The 20,978-nt window shown below is 36.0% G+C and overlaps 1 protein-coding gene and 1 pseudogene across 1 annotated transcript; both read right to left on the bottom strand.

Annotated features, from left to right (window-relative positions):
• Positions 1-2,069: 2,069 nt before the first annotated feature.
• LOC135232531 (olfactory receptor 4K15-like) lies at positions 2,070-3,238 on the bottom strand (annotated as a pseudogene).
• A 10,150-nt stretch (positions 3,239-13,388) lies between these two features.
• LOC100654381 (olfactory receptor 4K15-like) lies at positions 13,389-14,629 on the bottom strand. Its single transcript, XM_003422836.3, has one exon. It carries the CDS (start codon positions 14,627-14,629, stop codon positions 13,673-13,675), a length of 957 nt encoding a protein of 318 aa, XP_003422884.1. The 3' UTR covers positions 13,389-13,672.
• Positions 14,630-20,978: the final 6,349 nt, after the last annotated feature.

The raw sequence follows: 20,978 nt of genomic DNA, 5'->3' as shown, positions 1-20,978 counted from the left end.
CTGGACAATGAGTGAAAAAGATGGAAGAAGAATTTGTGCCTTGAACTATGGTGTTGGTAAAGAATATAGTCAATATTCCATGACTGTACCAGGGACTGCCAGAAGAATGGACAAATCTTTCTTGGAAGAAGTACAGCCAGGATAGTCCTTAGAAGTGAGGATGGCAAGACTTCCTCTCACATACTTTAGACATGTTTTCAGGAGGGATCAGTTCCTGGAGAAGACATTTTGCTTGGTAAAGAAGAGGACCAGTGAAAAAGAAGAAGGCCCTCAAGGGCTTGGATTGACACAGTGGCCGTAACAGTGGGATCAAGCACAACAAGAATTGTAGGGATGGTAGTGGAGCAGGTCGGATTTTGTTCTGCTGTATGTAGGGTTGCTACATGTAAGACTTGACCGACGGAGCTCTACAATAACAACCTACAGATATCCTGTGAGGATCAAGAAAGATAATATATAAAGACACAATTTGTAAACTATATAGTGATTATTAAAAATAAATTTGAATTTATTGTCATTGTTATCATAATCATCATATGATACAGTCCTTTTTTTTTTTAATTGTTCCTGAAAAGAATAGACAGGGCCTTGGAGAATAGTGTAGTTATAAAGGAGCAAAGTGAGATAAACATTGTTTAGAGCATATTTGTTATTAAATCCTATTCTACACTACCATTTATCCCACACTATTTTAAAAGCATAACGTCACTTTTGGGTTTGGCTATCTCTTTCAAACGCCAAGCATCAGAAGATCAAGACGATTGCCTCAAATTAGAATGTGGTATCAGTTAAAATGATGACTGGTAAAAAACATTGTAAATTAAATACGATTCTGAAACTTTTAAAAATGTTATTTAAATATGTTACATTACTTATGCATTTTGTAAATTTTCATACTTATCAAGTTGAATGGAAGAAATATGAACTTGATAGAAATACTCTTTTTATAGGAAAAGAAAAATTTTTTATTATTAAGCATAAGTTTAGTCTAAATCAAATAATAATTATTTAATAGGTAAAAGATGGGGGTCCCATTTTCCTGTTTTCTAAAGTAATTTGTTTTGTTTTTAAAACAAATGCTACAAAAATAAAGAAAATATGTCCTATAATATTTCAGGCATAATGATAATTCACAAAGGACAGTGAAAAATGTAGACTTCTTCTTATAAAAAGTCAAAACAATGACCTTATACTTTTTGAGAGCTTTGAAAAATATGTATTCTCACTTATGTTTTATTGGGTGATGTTATGGATAGAATTGTGTCATCTAAAAATGTGTGTCAACTTGGTTAGGCCATGATTCCCAGTGTTATGTGGTTGTCCTCCATTTTTTGATCTGTTGTAATTACCCTATATGTTGTAAATCCTAACATCTATGTTGTTAATGAGACAGGATTAGAGGCAGTTATGTTAATGAAGCAGGACACATCTACAGGATTAGATTTTATCTTGAGTCAATCTCTTTTGAGATATTAAATAAGTCAAGGGAGCAGAGACAAGGAGAAACTCATACCACCAAGAAAGAAGCACCAGGAATGCAGTGAGTTCTTTGGTCCTGGGGCCAGTGCTGAGAAACTCCTAGTCCCAGGGGCAGATTTTTGCAAGTACCTACCCTCAGAGCCAACACTTACCTTACCCTAGAGCCAGCACTCTGAATTTAGACTTCTAGCTTTCTTCAACTGTGAGACAATAAATTTCTGTTTGTTAAAGCCATCTGCTTGTAGTATTTCTGTTATAGCAGCAGTAGATAACTAAGATAGGTGGTGTAGATTAGACTGCAGGACTTGGAGTTTGGTAAACAAATACATAGAGCAAAGGTATATATTTAGCAGTGTTGTTGGAAAAAAACCTTTATTATACAGACAGAGATATTCATTTTTGAGTGTAGTCATTGAACCACTAACATTGAGTGACAATTCTGAACTTCAATTCACTATCCTGAGACAATGAAACATTTACTGTGGGCCCAGATTTTGGTATTTGTAACATGGTGAAAAATGCTGCATTTACATGGTTAAGTACATGAATATTTTGGTGTCCGAATTTGGTTAATGAGTTCACCAAAGCTATTCACTATTCACTATTCCAGTAAACACCTTTCCTAGAGACAAGAAATTATCTCCATTTGTTTAACTTCATAGTTCAAATACAGTTTTAATAGCAAAGGATATAAGTGTGTGTGTTTAGTATGGTTGTCAGTATCATAAGGGAAAGCCAAGAAACCTTTAGGAACTTACTTGTCGTCTCCTCAGCTTCTGCATTGCTGATATTACCTCCTTATTTCTTAAAGTATAGATCAAGGGGTTTAAGATTGGGGTGAGAACAATATAGAATATTGAGAGAACCTTATCCACTGGGGAGTTGGTGTAAGGCCAGGCATAGATGAAGAGGCAGGGCCCAAAGAAGAGGGTCACCACAGTGACATGGGCAGTCAGGGTGGCCCGGGCCTTGGCCATGCCTGCTGAGGATCGACGTCGCACCGTGACCAGAATGACAGTGTAGGAGATAAGCAAGAGCACAAAAGAGCTCATAGCCATTAGACCACTGTCTGAAAGCATAAGTTTCTCAAGGATATAGGTATCAGTGCAGGCAAGTTTGATAACTAAGGGAATGTCGCAGAAAAAGTTGTTCACTTTATTTGGACCACAGAATGGAAGATTTACTATGAAGACCAGCTGGCTTAATGAGTGCAGGACCCCAATGAGCCAGAAGCCCAGGACAAGGCCTGCACACTTGCTTACACTCATGATGGCTGCATAGTGCAGGGGTCAACATATGGCTACATATCTGTCATATGCCATGGCCACAAGGAGCATCATTTCACCACCAGCACAGACATGCTGAAAGAATATCTGGGCCATGCAGCCCTCAAAGGAGATGGTCTTCTGCTCCTTGAGGAAGTCAACAATCATTTTGGGAGTGGCAAAGGTGGATAGACACACATCGATGAAGGAGAGGTTGCTGAGCAGGAAGTACATGGGTGTGTGTAGAGCAGGTTCAGAGAGGACTGTGAGCACAATGAGGAGGTTTCCCACCACAATGGATGAATAGAAAAGTGTGAAAAGTGGAAAATAGAAAAGCTGTAGCTCTCGAGGACCTGAAAGACTGTGCGGCACAAACTCAATCACTCTTGAGTTATTTCCGTGGTCCATGATTTCAAGTTTCTGAGATCATAGCAGTAAATTTCCTGTAAAGTGAAATGGAAAAAATATCATAGGATTGTGGGAGTAAGCCAGAAAATCCAAGCCTGGAATCAAATCTCACTCTATATACTTATGTGCTATGGATTCACATGTTGTTTTGTGCCATTAGGTAGATATAGACTCAGTGGACACTGTAGGACAGAGTAGAGCTGCCCCCATAACATTTCCTAGGTCATAATCTTTAAGGGATTAGATCACCAGGTCTTTTCTCCCATGGAGCCACTGGTGGATATGAATCGCCAACCTTTTAGTTAGCAGCTGAGAGCTGAACCATTGTACCACCAGGGCTCTTTCAGATACTCATCAGCATGCAAATACACATTATCTGCAATCATTTCTTTTGTAGTGACTGTGTGTGCTTGGCTTTCATCTCTGCATCCCAGCATGACAGCTGTACTTTAAAAATACAATTTTTATGCCTCACCTCCACCATGTTAAAATTCCTAATAAATAAGTCAATGAAGCTCTAGAGTCAAACTGAAAGGTTTTAAATTCTATCTTTTATAATTCCTAGACGTGTGACATTGGGCAAGTTCATTAAGTTCTCTGTGCCTCGGTTTTTGCTTCTGTAAATTGGGGGTATAATGATATATACATCATAGAATTGTTGTAAGAATTACCAGTTACAAAAGGTGAAATATTTAGAATAGTTCCAGGCCCATAAATACATGGTATTATGCCTTTTTTCCATCAATGATAAAATGTTTCTATGTGCAAATTAACATGGTAGACAAAATAGCAAAGCGTTTTCTCATCCTACTTAAAAGAACAAGATATTTTATGCACTTTAGTGGCATTTATTTACATTCAAGTATGTTAATATTTGAGTTAATATCATAATTAATATCATATTTTCATCTTTTTATTAGACTTTCTAAATTTAGAGTATTTGTACAGTCATGATGGCTCTTCTTCCCTCAGTGACTCTGAATTTACATACAAAATAAGTCATATTTGCTGATATGATCAACCTGTCTTGCTTATAATTAACATAAACACATTTTATGATTCTGAAGGAAAGGGTTCATATTTTGACCTTTTTGTTTGTTTTTCAGAATACATTGGTCATAGATTGTGTTCAATAATATTTGTAGATCCAAATGCATTTTTAGTTTCATGTTAGTTAAGAGAGAAGTGTTTTTTGTTTTTTTTTTTTACAAACTTATTATCTCTGTGTAGTTTGGAGAAAACCCTTGAAAAACTCTTTTTTAAGAGCCTCCTTTTTTTTTCAATCTGAGATATAAAAATAGCTCTGTTTTGGTAAAATTTCAACTTTTTGTTTACTATTAAAATTAATTTACTAAGATAATTAGAAGAAGCTAAACAGGATGCAAGAAAAAAAAATACCTAGATACAGGAACATAGGGACCTTACATCAAGAAATGTGGTCTCCAAATTTTTTTTCACTGTGCTTCTCTAACAACAAAAACCTATGACCAGGTATATTCACTTACCTGTAAGTTACTTGCATATACCATAAAATATTATATACAACACATAATTGAAATTTAAGAAAGAATGCTTCATAAATATCAAGAGAACTACTAATATTTTTCTCACATTCAAGAAGCTCACCTGCTGGCATATGTATGTGCACCCTACTTTGGATTCTATTGACCAAGAAATGAAAGTGACTCATTTTCTGGAGAGGAATTTCAAAAAAGGCTGAACGGTAAAGAGCTAGGTCATCGTATGCAGCACTCTGTTTCTAGACGAGAAGACAAGAAGTCATTGCAGAGCAGTAAGATGCTTTCCCTAGGTTCCCTGGGTGGTACAAACAGTTAAGCACTTGATTACTGCTTTAAAGGTTGGCAGTTTGAACCACCCAGAGGCTTCTCAGAAGACAGGCCTAGCAATCTGCTACCAAGGGTCACCACCTTGAAAATCCCATGGATCAGCGCTACTCTGCACACACGGGATCACCGTGAGTCTGAACTGACTCAACAGATGCCATCAACAAACGTGCTTGCCCACATTCGTCAAAATTGTCAAGATGGTAAAGTTCGTCTTTAGTTCCTTCTGTCTCTCCTTTGTTCACCAAAAGTCAGTTAATTGCTCTGCTTTTATCTGTTTCATTTTAGGATTCCAAGGTCATCAGGCCCCTTTCTCCAAACAGCTAGTGAAACCTGCAGTCAGACAAAGTAAATGTTCTTAACTGCTCAAAACTCTGTTTCTTTACATGGAATGAAAGAGAACTACTACAGGGTTCTGAAACTTATTTGCTAAATTCTCCTCTGTAACCAAAAAAAACAAACCCATTGCCATCAGGTCAATTCAGACTCATAGCAAAACCCTATAGGAGAGAGTAGAACTGCCTCCACAGAATTTCCAGGGAGCACCTGGTGGATTCAAACTGTTGACCTTTTGTTAGCTGCCATAGCACTTAACCACTACACCCCCAGGGTTTCCAAAATCACCTCCATAGAGATCTCTTTTTACTGTCGGAATAGCACATATATACATAGGGAACCTTTCACAGGCCTATGCCAGTGTTAACAGTGTGTCCTTTTTATTTTTTTCAGACTACATTGCATATAGATTCTGTTCAATAATATTTGTAGATCTAAATGCATTTTTAGCTTCATATTAGTTAAGAGAGAAGAGTTATTTTACAAGCTTATCTTTGTGTACTTTGGAGAAAACTCTAGAAAAAACTCTTTCTTAAGGGCCTAGATTTTTTTTTTTTTTTTAATCTGAGAAATAAAAATAGCCCTGTTTTGGTAAAATTTCAATTTTTTGTTTGCTATTAAAATTAATTTACTAAGATAATTAGAAGAAGCTAAATGGGATGCAAGAAAAAAGAATACCTGGATGCAGCAACATAGGGACCTTACCCTCAGAAATGTGGTCTCCAAATTTTTTTTCACTGTACTTCTCTGACAACAAAAGCCTATGTCGAGGTATATTCATTTACCTGTAAATTATATACACATACGTATGCACTAAAATACTACATACAATATAAACTATAACTAAAATTTAAGAAAAATATTCATAAATATCAAGAGAACTACTAATAATTTCCTCACATTCAGGTAGCTCACCATCTGTGATTGTATGTGCACCGTACTTTGAATGCTACTGATTAAGAAACGGAAGTGACTCATTTTCTGGAGAGAAATTTCAAAAAAGCCTGACTTGGGAGAGAGTTAAGTCATTTCATGTGGCATCCTGTTTCTGCAAGAAAAGATAAGAACCCATTGTCCAGCAGTAAAATGTTTTGCCTAGGTTCCCCGGATGGTGCAGAAGCTTAAGCGCTTGACTCAACCTAAAGGTTAGCATTTCGAACCACCCAGAGGCTCCTCGGAAGACAGACATGGCAATCTGCTTCCAAATGGTTACAACTTTGAAAACCCCATGGATCAGTTCTATTCTGCACACACGGGGTCACTATGAGTTGCCAATGATTCAACAGCAGCTAACAACAACTACAAAGATGCTTTCCCACTTTGGTCAAAATAGTCGAGATGGTAAAGTCTGCCTTTATTTCCTTCTGTCTCTACTTTCCTTTGTTCACCAAAAGTCAGTTAATTTCTCCCTTTGTCTCTGCTCCATTTTGGATTCCAAGGTCATCAGGCCCCTTTCTCCAGACAGCTAGTGAAAGCTGCAGTCAGATAAAGCATTCATAACTGTTCAAAACTCTGTTTCTTTACCTGGAATGAAAGAAAAATACTGTAGGGCTCTGAAACTCATTTGCTAAAATCACCTCCCCTAGAAGAAAATACAGATCTCTTTTTACTACTGCAACAGTATATACATACCAAGAAAACATTTTATAAGCCTATGTCAGTATTAACTGGTTTATCTCTGGGTGAGACTCGTTTTATTCTGTATACATTTCTGTATTTCCTGCGGTATTTGTTTTTCTGCAATGAACATCTATTATCCTTTTAATCAAGGAGCCCTGTTTGTGCAGTGATTAAGCACTGAGCTGCTAACAGAAATGTTAGAAGTCCAAACCCACCAGCTGTTCTGAAGGAGAAAAGATTGGGTGATCTGCCTCCATAAAGATTACAGACTCAGAAACCCCATGGAGCAGTTTTATAGGGTGGCTATGATTCAGAACTGACTCTAGGGCACACAACAACATCTTTTTCATCAGATTATAAAGAAAAAAAAAAAGAAAACAGTAAGACTCTTTTGAATTGACACGGTTCTATGACTTAATTTAGACAAATCAGGTAAGTAATTTGATAAAATTAAAAATTAATTGAGACACGCACAAACACATACACACACGTAACAATATATATAGTTATTATCCCAGTATGTTCTAATTAAACCCGTAACCTATTGCCACTGAGTCAATTTCAACTCGTAGAGACCCTGTAGGACAAGGTAGAACTGCCCCACATGTGGCTTCTTCCAAGGAGCAGCTGGCAGATTTGAACTGCCGAAATTTTGTTCAGCGTCTGTAGCCTTTAACCATTATGGCGCCATTTTTTTTATTTTTATTTTTTGTATTTATTTATATCACTATATATATGCAATATAGTACATATTGTTTTATAACCTACTACTCAACAATTATCATGAATATTTGTCCATGTCAATAGAATACTTTTATGTAGGCTTCTAAAAATGTATTTTTGATATTTTATTATACAGATAATTTCAATTTGCTATTATTATTTTATAATTACATTTTTAGCTAAAACTTTATGGGCATATGTAATTATTTATTTAAGACATATTATTATAAGCATACACTACAGAAACCTTATGCTCATTATGCTACAACCCTGCACACTAAATTAACGTATGAGAATGCCCATTCTTCACCTCTCCCTTTCTTGGCAAGACAGTGTGTCACATTTTTTATCTTTACTCATTTGCTGCATGAAAGTCCATCTGAAGGATGTTTCCATGCATTTAGAGATTATTAATGGGGTTGGCCATTTATTCACCCTGAATGGGCTCTTTGTATTTTTTTCTCAATTGCCTATCTGTGTTCTTTGACCATCTTTCTATTGGTCCCTTCATCTTCATGTTATTTACTTATAAAGACACTTTACTTATGAAGGTATTATCTTTTTTACAGATATTGCACAAATACTTTAATTTACTTTTTTCCTTTTAATTTTATTTATGTCAAATTTTCTATAAATTCATTGAAAATATTGTAATAAATTTAGATCTATTATTTTCACAAATAGTTTCTGCTTTTGTTGTCCTGCTTAAAAAACCTTTGCCCACTAATGCATTTTCATTATTTAAAAAAATATAGTGAAAATGATTATAAATTCACAAATTCAGTTTTCAAACAAAACTTTTAAAATGATGGTGGTTATGGGAAAAGTATATTGGTGAGTTCTTAATAGTGAGTCTTCGAGAGATCACATCTTCAAATTCCACACTTACTGGACAAATGGGAGTGCTTAAGCAGGTAAGCGTGGTTATGAAGGATGCCATTTATATGATAATCAAAGCCTTATGCTAAAGGAGATAAAATTCACACCTAGAAATTACAAGTACCAAAGAATATTTGAAGAAGGGTAAGGAATGAGATTTTCAGCAGGCCTCTGAACACTCCACAAATTTTCCGACTATTTCATCTACCCGGTTCATTTGCCTAGTACCAGGCTAAGGAGCCTTAGAAATCTGCTGACCTCTCTTGCATGTCCCCTATAATTGGCCATGTAGTATCATTAACTTTAGTCTCCTAAAATAAATCAAATCTTTCAACAAGGAGTTACCAGAGAAAGATGTAATACCAGAGGTTCAAGTGATCAGGCAGGAGTCTAAGATATTCTTGTTTATTATCCAGGGAGGACCAAAAACCAATTAAGTCAAAGTAAAAATGTATAAACATTTGTTTAATTACTCATTTATTTGCTATGTACTTTAAAATAAGGAAGCTGAAATTTTAATCTCTCAGATGATTGAATTTGATTCTAAACTCCACAAGTAAAGGAACCAAACTTTTTTTCTCATCACAGTTAAGCCTGTGCCTCACAAAAAGCCTGTTTATAAAAACTCAAAAAATAGTTGCCAAATTAATGAATAGATTCATAAATAGTAATATGAATGGTTATATGCATCCATGAATGAATACAATGCAGCTTTAGCAGACAGAATAATGACTGATGAAATATGAATGGTTATATTACTATTCTGCTCTTGTTTATAAAAACCCATTGCTGTTGCTTTCATTCTCAAGCATTGCAACCCTATAGGACAGAGTAGAACTGCCCCATAAGGTTTCAGGAAGCAGACTGCTACATCTTTCTCTAATGGAATGGCTCGTGGGTTCACACCTTTGAACCTTTCAGTTAACAGCTGAGCACTTAACCACTATGCCACCAGGGCTCCTTCCATGGTTATAGACAAAACAAACCAAGCCACAGAGTGAGTCCTAAGTACACATATACATGCATATATATAAAATCTAGAATGCTGCACATACTAACCCTGTAAGTATAGTTTTATTCTTGTATTACAAAATCTCAGCTAGAGTGACCCAGCTAGAATTTTCATTATATGAATTGTAAACTAAGCATTCTAAAATAGTATGTTTGCCTAATTATGTGTATGGAGATCCATGCAACAACTAAAGAAATGTGTGTGCATAAATGTGTAAAGAAGCAATTTAAGTGAACACAGTGGCCATTCACAGTAGTGCCACATTGTGTCATATAACTGGAGAATAAAGTCAGAGATCACAGGGGCTGAGTCTGCAGAAGAGGAGGATGCACTCTTGCAGACATGAGGTTGAGTGGCATGTAAAGAATTAGCTCATCTCAGGACAGTAAGGGGGAGTTCAAACAAGGTGAGACAAATTCAGTCTCACTGACAGCAGTAAAAGAAATAGAAAAGTATATTAAAATATGTTGTTTATAAAGAGCTTTTTTTGAAGTGACAAAAGTATTCAAACTTACATGAGTCATTGCTGTGTTGCCATATAGACTTCACTGAGAGTTTGCATTTGTCGACTCGTTTTATTTCAGAAGTGCCACCATAATAACCTGCGCTATCGTGACAGTAGGAATGTGATCTTACACTGTTTTCAATCTGTCTCACTTGTACTTTACACTCTCTGTTTAAGAGGAGGTGGAGATGAAATTGTATTTGTCTTTGAAGGATAAATTTGTCCCAGTGGGACCATAACTAACAAGGTCTTTTATGTCATAGACTAGCAGGTATTATTTCTACCTAGGGATTCACACTTCTAAGACTCATGCCCAAACCTATTTCTAGCCTCTTGTTACTAGTATGGCATTATTTTCTTATGAATATTTATTCACAGGCAAGATGTCTGGGCATTTTTTACGGTTATCATTAGATTCTCATGAAGTAACTTTTATTCTCTCTGTGGGCTCTGTGAAATAAGAATTGTTTCAAGCCACATTCTAATTGCTGTGATAATCCATTTCCCTTTGCCATCAAATTGACTCCGACTCATGGCAACCATGTGTGTGTCAGTGTAGAACTGTGCTTCATTGGGTTTTCAATGGCTAATTTTTCAGAAGTAGTTCACCATGCCTTTCTTCTGAGGTACTGCTGGGTGGACTCGAACCTCCAACCTTTCAGTCAGTTGCTGAGTGTGTTAGCCAATTGTACCACCCAGTGACTGCTGCTGTAATAATAGATACAGCAAAATATGGAAATACAGGGAAACTATAAATCACTTGGGCAAAATAGAATATGTCTTATTTTTCTGTATCCCTCAATTAAATTTAATTCATTAATTTTTAAAAACTGAGTATCTACTACATCCAAAACCACAGAACAGCAATTCAAGAATGAGTAAGGCAGAGTGCTTATCTTCAGGTTGTTTGCAATTTAGAACAGGCAATTAAAGAAAATAAACAATGGAAAATAATGCAAATAGCATAATATACATGTTACAAGACATGAAAACTTCATTAGAAATCAAGGAAATGCAAAATAGAACAGCTGTCATTAAATTTGCTCCCTAAATTAACATATTAAAATATTATTCTCAATGATGCAAAAATCTGTGCTTAGCATGCAGTGAGGAAAATAATCTGAAAAAAAATTTTGAAAGATACATGAAGAAAGTTTAGAATACTCATATTTTGTCTTTCTAACAAAGTCTGGGAAACTTTGGAGGAAGAGGATCAAAAACTTGCAGAAAATATCTAAATAGCAAAAAAATGTGTAATGATGAAATATACATATAATGGAATATGATGTCTTTATTAAACTAATGATTATTAAGAATTTTTTTAATTGGAAAAATGTTTATTACACTTGAAATACATGAGTATATTCACATGATGGAGAGTGACAGTGCTTATGGGCACTTCCTGTGAATCACCTTAGGCTCTGGTCACCTCACCACCAGCACATACATATTAATGAATAAGGAGATCCTTCGATCAGAGCCTGGCCAAGTGGAAGCTCTTTATCTTCAACCTGATAAGTAGAGGGTTCCTGGGGCCCACATGTGGCTCAGGGCTGGTGTCCATGAAATGCCATTTTCTCAGAATCACCTGCTCCCATTCTGGATAATGCCTCAATAAATGTCCTACTTGGGAGATGAGACTCTCTATCCCATAATAAGTGTCTGACTCCAGCGGAGAGGGCTATGAGTGAAGGTCAGTGGTGGGAGTGGCAGCTAAGGCAGAAGAGGGCATGCAATGCAGACCCAGCAGGTGATGGCATTTCCTAGACAGGCAGTGTAAGGGATGGAAAGAGGTTTGATCTTGCTCTTCTGCCTAGTTTTCTGTGGGTTTCTAGCTGTATCCTCTCATTCACAAAGTGGGCTATGCTTCAGATTCTGAACCATATGTTTCCAAAATAGAGTGACCAGATTCCTAGTCCAGGATTTATGTTTTTTTTAAAACCAGTGACTGCATTGATATGTCTAATTCAAGTTCCTATAATAGGTGCATTGCAGACCTTAATAATTTTCTAAAGAGATACTAGAAGAACAGAAGAAGTTCACAATCTGTCCTGATGGAGTACTTTTTGAATAGAAGGGCCCATTCTACAATGCCTTTCAGTTTCCTGATACCCTACTTGAAGCATCCAGTGGTATGATCTAATTTTGCCTATTCTGAAGGAAACCCTCTATTCTTGTGAAAATGAAGGGAATAATTGGATTGAAGTCTTGAGGAAAAAAAAGAGTCATACGGGTTTTGAAGGAAGAATACACGACAGCTATAATAACTAATCCTCACCATGAATATAAAGCCTTAAACTATTTTCCATATTGTGGGGAGCAATTGCATGCAGGGTATCTGCAGACAGTCATTGCCACCCAGGTAATCTTTGATCCTAACGCTGGTTCAAGAAAGAGCAAGGAGAATGCAAGATTGATGAATCACTCAAACAAAAAGACCAGGATGATGGTGACAAGTTCTTGGGATGAGTTATGTTCCAAATCACAGTAATGCATAGTATGAGTAGGATACTTTCACAGAGTCAATGTCCATTTTTTGCACAGCTGTACCTGCCATTCCAGAGTGAGACCACCTTGGAGAAAGTTGGGCTGGCACATGACACTGGAGTAACATCACAATGTGTTTTCAGATCGATGTTTTCCAGAGTAACTGCCCTTGAACCAGTGTACAGACACCATATCAAGGACTGATAAATACCTGATTCACAACATATGTAATGTGGGTCTTGTCCTATTTTTATGTAGCTGAATTGCTAAGTGTCTAAAGCTTAATGTGTTGTGCTATGTAAATATTTTTTGGATTTAGAACTGGTTAACCATCATATTTTGATGTTAACAAGGTTTTAGGGAAAAAGTGACAAAAGAATCAATGATACCTGAACAATATCAAGTTATTTTATAAAGCTGCAAAAAAAAAAAAAATTGTGTTGTGCGGAGACCCATGAAGTTCTGTATGTGAAGAGGAAAAAATGAAATAACAGCAGACTTGAAAAATGCTATGTTGAATTTTTATAATTTTTTTAACATGTTGAGTTAGTCTATGGATCTTTTTATTGAGAGCACAAATGTTTTGATGTAAAATATGTGAAAAATGAGAACAGATGGGATTAATTTTGTGCCAGAACGAGATTTTACAATTGCTAGGAATTTTTTAGACTATAGTGCAACATAACATTTTAGTTTAGTTGCTAGGATTATGAACCTAAAATTCAGGTATTTAAATTAATAAAATATACATTGTACAATAATTCGTGAACATTCTATCACTATTTTTATATAGAAGAGTGTGGATGTTAACTAAAAAATATAAATTTTGAAATATTTTAAAGATACTATAAAGCAAAAACGTAACTTGTCACTGAGTCGATTCTGACTGATAGCATCACTGTATAGATACTATAGCAAATATTACATATACATATAGTTAGAGATTGCATAATCATGTATAAAAAATGTATAGGCTTATTTAATACAAATATTTAACTAAAAACATACATTGCATTTATCATTGTAAACAAATGAGCTAAAAATAATAATGGTCACAAGAATAAGGTAAAATCTACATTTACCCACCTCCTTCTGTCCACTCAGTTCAACAAATCTACTCTGTGAAAGACTGTTGGAAAGGGAGCCTGGACCTTATGTACCTGCCCTTCAGTTTATGCATTGCTGATTTCACCTCTTCGTTTCTCAATGTGTAAATAATGGGATTTAATATAGGTGTGAAAACTGTAGAGAACACAGAAACGACCTTATCCACCGGGAAATTGCTGAAAGGCCAGGCATAGATGAAGATGCAGGGCCCAAAGAAGAGGGTCTCCACAGTGATGTGGGCTGTCAGGGTGCTGCGGGCCTTGGCCATGCCTGTTGAAGATCGACGTTGCACAATGACCAGGATGACCGTGTAGGAGATGAGCAAGAGTAAGAATGAAGTCAGCCCCATTAGACCACTGCCCAAAAGCATCAAAACTTCAGGAACATAAGTATCTGTACAGGCAAGTTTGATGACCAGAGTAAGGTCACAATAATAACTATCCACTATATTTGGGCCACAGAAAGGTAAGTTTACAGTGAAAACCAACTGGCTCAGAGAGTGCATAACCCCAATGACCCAAGATCCTACAACTAGGCCTGTACATTTGCACAAGTTCATGATGGTTGCATAATGGAGGGGTTTGCATATAGCTACATACCTGTCATATGCCATGGCTACAAGGAGCATCATTTCCCCACCGGCAAAGACATGGAGCAAGAATATCTGGGCCATGCAGCCCTCAAAGGAAATGGTCTTGTGTTCATGGAGGAAATCATGGATCATTTTGGGAGTTGCATAAGTGGCCAGAAACACGTCAAGAATGGAAAGGTTACTGAGCATGATATACATGGGTGTGTGCAGGGTAGGTTCAGAAATTACTGTGAGGACAATGAGGAGATTTCCCAGCACAATGGCAATGTACAAGAAGTTAAAAAACACCAAGAAGTAATATTGGAGCTCTCGGGAACTGCAGAGACCCAGCAACACGAACTCAGCCACCCTAGAATAATTTCCCTGGTCCATGGTCTCAAGGTACAAGAGAAGTACCTAAAAGAGATACATTTGTTATTATCAAGAGTGAGAAAAGTAAGCCACAACTTTAAAGGATTTTTCTTAATGTTAATTTAAAATGTTCTGGATTCATTCTTATTCATAAATGTTTTCTCTGTAATTTTGACAAATGTATTTATCTCTCAATAATGAAGGATGTCTGCAAAATGCAAATATCATAAATAAACCAACAAGTACATTTTATAAAGTTGAGAGTTCAATCTAAGCTCCTGGAAAGCTAAAGAAATAATAGCTCTACTACATTGCAAAGGCCCCAATCAAAAGGGGATGCTAAGGGATCCAGATTTTATACTACCTTCCTTGCTCTACTTCATTATCAACTCACAATTATCTGCAAGCAGTTTTCGTTCTTAGAGAATTCCCAAGAGGCCACATCTAGAAGGAAAAAGCCTAACATTTTTACCTGATTTTTGTTGTTGTTGTTGTTGTTAACTTTGGTTTACTATCCTCTTGTCTTTTTCTACTACTTAACTCTCACAACTACATCATTAAAACTATTTAATCTCTGAAGTTATGATAGCTGACTTGGTTTAAAGAAAAGTCCCTTTCTGTTAATGTTGAGCTATGTGAGAATAGGTAACCAGAAGTGGCTAATATGTTGGTAAAGAGTATCAGCAGATGAAGTCATAATAGTCACAAAAAGCAAAAATCTGCTTTAGTTAAAATTGTTGAAAAGTAGAACATTTGAAGGTCAGTGGTAACATTCTAATGATTACTGAAGAAACCTTCCTGGATGTAGAATGTGTAGGTTTTAACTAAGATTTTTCTGACATAATAAGATATTCTTTGAAAAATATCCAGCAACACAATTCTTTCTCCTTAATCAAAAATTGAAATAATAAGCAATTTGTCAATACATTGTAAAATAATCCATTCTGCCTATGTTTTCTCTGCAGCTTTATTGGAATGGTGCAAAAAAGCTTCCAAGGAGATAGGCTGTGATTCGAACATTCATAAAAAATGAGTTTAGAAGTTCAAGAATCTCTTAGCTGAAGGAAGGCAGGGTTGTTTTCTTTGCTGTTGTTTGATATAATTAGAAGTGATGTGTCAGTCTCTACAAAAAATTGTGGAAAAAAGATGGTGTCAGTGGACAAAACTGTTTCATCTGAAAATGGTTTTACATAAAATTAGTAAGCATCAAACTTTACAACAATCTGATTGTAGGAAGACAAGGAAATATAAGGAAATTAAGACTCAGAGAGGTTATCTAATATATTCAAGATTATACAACCAAAGCAAGTAAAAAATCAAGAACTTCATCCCAGGCCTTCAGGACTCTTTTCGTTACTCTCAATAGGAGCGTCTCTAACGGAATGTAAAAGTAAGAACATACAGTGAAAGTAACTATACAGATTCAGAAATGAGAGAATTAGTTTAGGGAGTTGATGTAAAACCCCTTTAAATATGAGTAAATGACTCGTAATTGACTTTCATAATAAGGGTCATCTCTATTTAAAAAGGTAGGAGGTAATATATATTCTTTTTTAATATATATATATATGTATTTTTTTTTTTTCCAAAATGGCTAATACAGTTTACTTAAAAGATACATTTTAGTTTGTAATTTATTGGGTAGAAAAACTTTACTCCCTGTCATGGATTGAATTGTGTCCCCCAAAAATACATGTATCAATTTGTCTAGACCATGACTCCCAGTGTTATGTGATTGTCCATCGTTTTGTCATCTGATGTGGTTTTTTATGTCTTGTAAATTCTACCTCTATGATGTTAATGAGGTGGGATAAGTGGCGGTTATGTTAATAACGCAGGGTTCAATCTACAAGATTGGATTGTATCTTGAGGCAATGTCTTCTGAAATATAAAAGAGAGAAGCCAGCAGAGAGATAGAGGGACTCCATACCATTAAGAAAGCAGCACGAGGATCAGAGCATATCCTTTGGACCCAGGGATCCTGCATGGAGAAACTCCTTGTCCAGGGGAAGATTGATGAGAAAGACCTTCCTCCAGAGCCAACAGAGAAAGCTTTCCCTGGAGCTGACACCCGACTGTGAGAAAATAAACTTCTGCTTGTTAAAGCCATCTGCTTGTGGTATTTCTGTTATAACCATACTGGATGACTAAGACACTCCTTCATAATATCTGCTATGTATTATTTGTTGCTATATTACACTTTACAAAGATTCTTTCAAAATCTCAAGTATAAAAAGAATCAAGGGAATGAATAATGTATGCTGTGACAAAATAACTAAAACTGAGCCACTCCAAAGGACATTTAAATCCATACTTAACACTTAGAGTGAGAGGGAATGCCCTTCCAGGGAAAAATGAAAATTTGTCCTCCAAAAGGAGCAAGCCTCCTGTTCTTGGCCACATCTTATTATTTGGCCAAAGTTAGGACTGTCTTTTAGTGAAAGTAAATGAGAAATTAATAGGGTTTTTTTTTTTTGGGAAGGGGAGAAAGAAAAATGTCAGAAATCCTTACGGAGAGTGACTCTGTATTCATTGGCCAAATGACATTTTTGTCTAGGTGCTAGGTTCCACTTGGATTAACTGAGATGAAGTGACCTTATTATGCTTTGGCAGAGTCTACTCTCTTTGGTACATCAGAAGGAAAGCGTTTACACCAATTAGTCAATCCAAGTATTACTGAAATTGACTCATAAGCCGTTTTCTATCACACCCAAAGTCAAATTTTATGTATCAGAGGAACATAGATGTAATTTTTTTTGTTAACACAAAAGCATTTGAACAAAAGCCTAAGTACAGATATTCCAAGTCATTGCCCCAAGTTTCTCTTTATTTAAAGATCTTATTAACATTTTCCAAAGAGAAAATCTCAAACGAATTGTTGACACAAAATAAAGAAAACACACCTGATTCAATTATCTGGAGATTTTGTGAAAGTTCAAACAAGTTTTTGCTTCTTTAAATCAAATGCTCGTCCTACAAAAAAGTGCACCAGATTTATACATATATTTGAGCTAAGATATCACAGCTGTTATAGGTCTTAACTTAAGTCTTGTCCTCTTCTTGGCAATCTATTTCACCATTTTGCCATTTTATCATTTCTCTGTTTCATTCAGAACTGGGTATTGAGCTGGGACTATCGAGGATGAATATGTTCCATGGAGAATCCTTGCTGGGTGAAATGGCTGAAGTCCAGAGAGAAAAAACACTGTCAACTTTTCCTAATTCCCAGAGCTGTTTCCCTGTGTCACACTCACTGATAATTATGAGCACTTAATTTCTAACAGATTTGGGGAAACTGTGTACTTCATGAAGAATTTAATTAATTGAATCTTTAGTAATATTCCCCATATTAGTAAAAAAAAAAAGATGGAAAAGCTCAGCAGAGAATATCTGATCCCCCACAATGGTAATGTATCATCAGTTGCTCTTTTAATCTTAAATATTAAATATCATTAAGGAGTCATCAAAAGGGAATATATTTGCATTCTTAGAATAAATCTTATTAACAGTGTGATGCAACAATATCATAACTGATTTGTTGTGCTAATTTTTTATTTTGAAATGTAGAGAAAATAGTTCATTTATTTCTTTCTGACAAATATTTTGTTTCCTAGTTTTTAAAAAGTGATAGAACTATGAATGAAATACTTAAAGAACAAGAAATTTTCACTCTATTTCTATATGGTCAAATGTTTTCTGATCCACTTTGAAGTTCAAAATTAATTAAAGAATTATAATGACATGTACAAAGACACGGAGGTACAAAACCAAAAGGGAAGAACACATTTGGAATTTCCCAAGCTGAAAGAACTGAAGTAAAAATTCAAGCCTCCAGTTGCAATATTGATGTATTCTATGGGGCAAATATTAAATGACATAAGAAACATCAAAAGAAGATGGAAGGAAAACACAGAGTCACAATACCAGAAAGAATTGGCCAAAGTTGAACCATATGATCAGGAACCAATGGTACTGAAGGGAAGAAGTCCAAGCTGCACTGAAGGCATTGGCGAAAACAAGCCTCCAGAAATTTATGTATTACCATAACAAATGTAGTGCTGGAAGTGCTTGCTCATCTATGCCAAGATATTTGGAAGACAGCTACCTGGGCAACTGACTGGAAGAGATCCATATTTCTGCCTGTACCCAAGAATGGTGATCCAACCAAAAGTGAAAATTATTGAACAATATCATTAATATCACCACAAGTAAAATTTTGCTGAAGATCATTCAAAAGCAGCTTCAGAAGTACATTGACAGGGAACTGTCAGAAATCAAACCAGATTCAGAAAAGGATGGGGAACCACAGATATCATTGCTGATGTCAGATGGGCCCTGGCTGAAAGCAAAGAATACCAGGAATGCTTTACTTTGTCTTCTCAAGCACCCTTTGAAATCTTTTGTTTACCTCTTTTACTTCATTATTTCTTCCATTTGCTTTAGCTACTACACCTTCAATTATTTAATCTGTATGCTGAGGAAATAATTCAAGAAGCTGTGCTATATGAAGATGAACAGGGCATCAGGACTGGAAAAAGACTCATTAACAACTTGTGTTAGAAGATGACACAATCTTGCTTGCTGAAAGTGATGAGGACTTGAAGAACTTAATGATAAAGATCAAAGACTACGATCTTCAGTATGGATTACACCTCAACATAAAGAAAACAAATATCTTCACAACTGGACCAATAAACAGCATCATAATAAATGGAGAAAAGTTTGAAGTTGTCAAGGATTTCATTTTACTTGGATCCACAATTAACATCCATGGAAGTAGCAGTCAGGAAATCAAGACTCATTGCATTGGGCAAATCTGCTGCAAAAAAAAAAAAGGCCTCTTTAAAGTGTTAAAAAGCAAAGATGACACCTTAAATCTAAGTTGCAACTGACACAAGCCATGGTGTTTTCAATGTCATATGCATGCAAAAGCTGGATGATGAATAAGGGGTACCAAAGAAGGATTGATGCCTTTGAATTGTGGTGCTGCCAAAGAACATTGAGTATACCATGGACTGCCAAAAGAAAGAGCAATTCTGTCTTGGAAGGAGTACAATCAGAGTGCTCCTTAGATGCAAAGATGGCGAGACTATGTCTCACATACCTTGGATATGTTGTCAGGAGGCATCAGTACCTGGAGTAGGACATCATGCTTGATAAAGTAGAAGGTCAAAGAAAAAGTGGAAGACCCTCAACGAGATGTATTGACACAGTGGCTGTAACAATGGGCTCAAACATAATGATGATCATCAAGATGGCGCAGGATGGGGGAGTGTTTCATTCTGTTGTGTGTGGGGTTGCTATGAGCTGGAGCTAATTTGGTGGCACCTAGCAACAACAGCATAATCGGCTCATTTTCTTTTTTTTAACTCACTACCAATATCTATCTTTTATGTGGTGTATTTTGACCATTTACATTTAATGAAATTATTGATATATTGGGGCTTACATCTGCCTTTTTTGTCTGTTTTCTGTTGTATCCTCTGAGGTATATCCATCTCCTTTTTCTTTCCTTCCTATAGATTACTTGGATATTTATTAAAATGCCCTTTTGCTTTAAATATAAGGTTTTGAATGTATTTCTTTGGACAGCATTTGTAGCAGTTGTTCTAGATGTTACATTATATCTATATAATTTACTACAGCCCACTTGTGTTGTCATTTTTCCCATTCAAATGAAACATACAAACCTTACCCCCTTTATGTCCCTTTATCCTCCACCATCAGTAATATAATTGTCTTAAATATTTCCTCTTCATACATTTCAAATCACAGTAGTGTTATAATTTTTCTTCAACCATTAAGAGTGATCTGGACAGCTAAAGAGATGAGAGAAAATCTACTTCATATGCCAGTATTATTGCTTTCAATGTTCTTCCTTCCTTCCAGATGTTCCAAGATCCCTTCTTTTATTGTTTCCTTTCTGTTTATTCCTTTATCTATTCTTTTAGGGTCGGTAGGCTGGTGACAAATTATCTTAATTTTTCATCTTCTTACAATGTTATTATTTCTTCTTCATTCATGAATGATATTTTAGTTGGGTATAGAATTCTAAGTTGACGGTCCTTTTATTTCAGTGCTTGAAATATCTTATGGCACTTCCTTCTGACCAACATGGCTTCTGATGTTAAAGCCACTGTCATTTGAATTGTTTTTCCTCTGTAGGTAAAGTGTTGTTCCTTCCTTCCTTCCTTCCTTCCTTCCTTCCTTCCTTCCTTCCTTCCTTCCTTCCTTCCTTCCTTCCTTCCTTCCTCCCTCCCTCCCTCCCTCCCTCCCTCCCTCCCTCCCTCCCTCCCTCCCTCCCTCCCTTCCTTCCTTCCTTCTTTTCTTTCTCTCTGTCTTTCTTTCTCTCTCTCTCCCTTTCTCCCTC

The sequence above is a fragment of the Loxodonta africana genome, chromosome 10, assembly GCF_030014295.1.
Source record: "Loxodonta africana isolate mLoxAfr1 chromosome 10, mLoxAfr1.hap2, whole genome shotgun sequence".
Classification (NCBI taxonomy): Eukaryota; Metazoa; Chordata; class Mammalia; order Proboscidea; family Elephantidae; genus Loxodonta; species Loxodonta africana.
The sequence above is the reverse complement of the archived record's forward strand: the minus strand, read 5'-3'. Positions and strand labels throughout refer to the sequence as shown.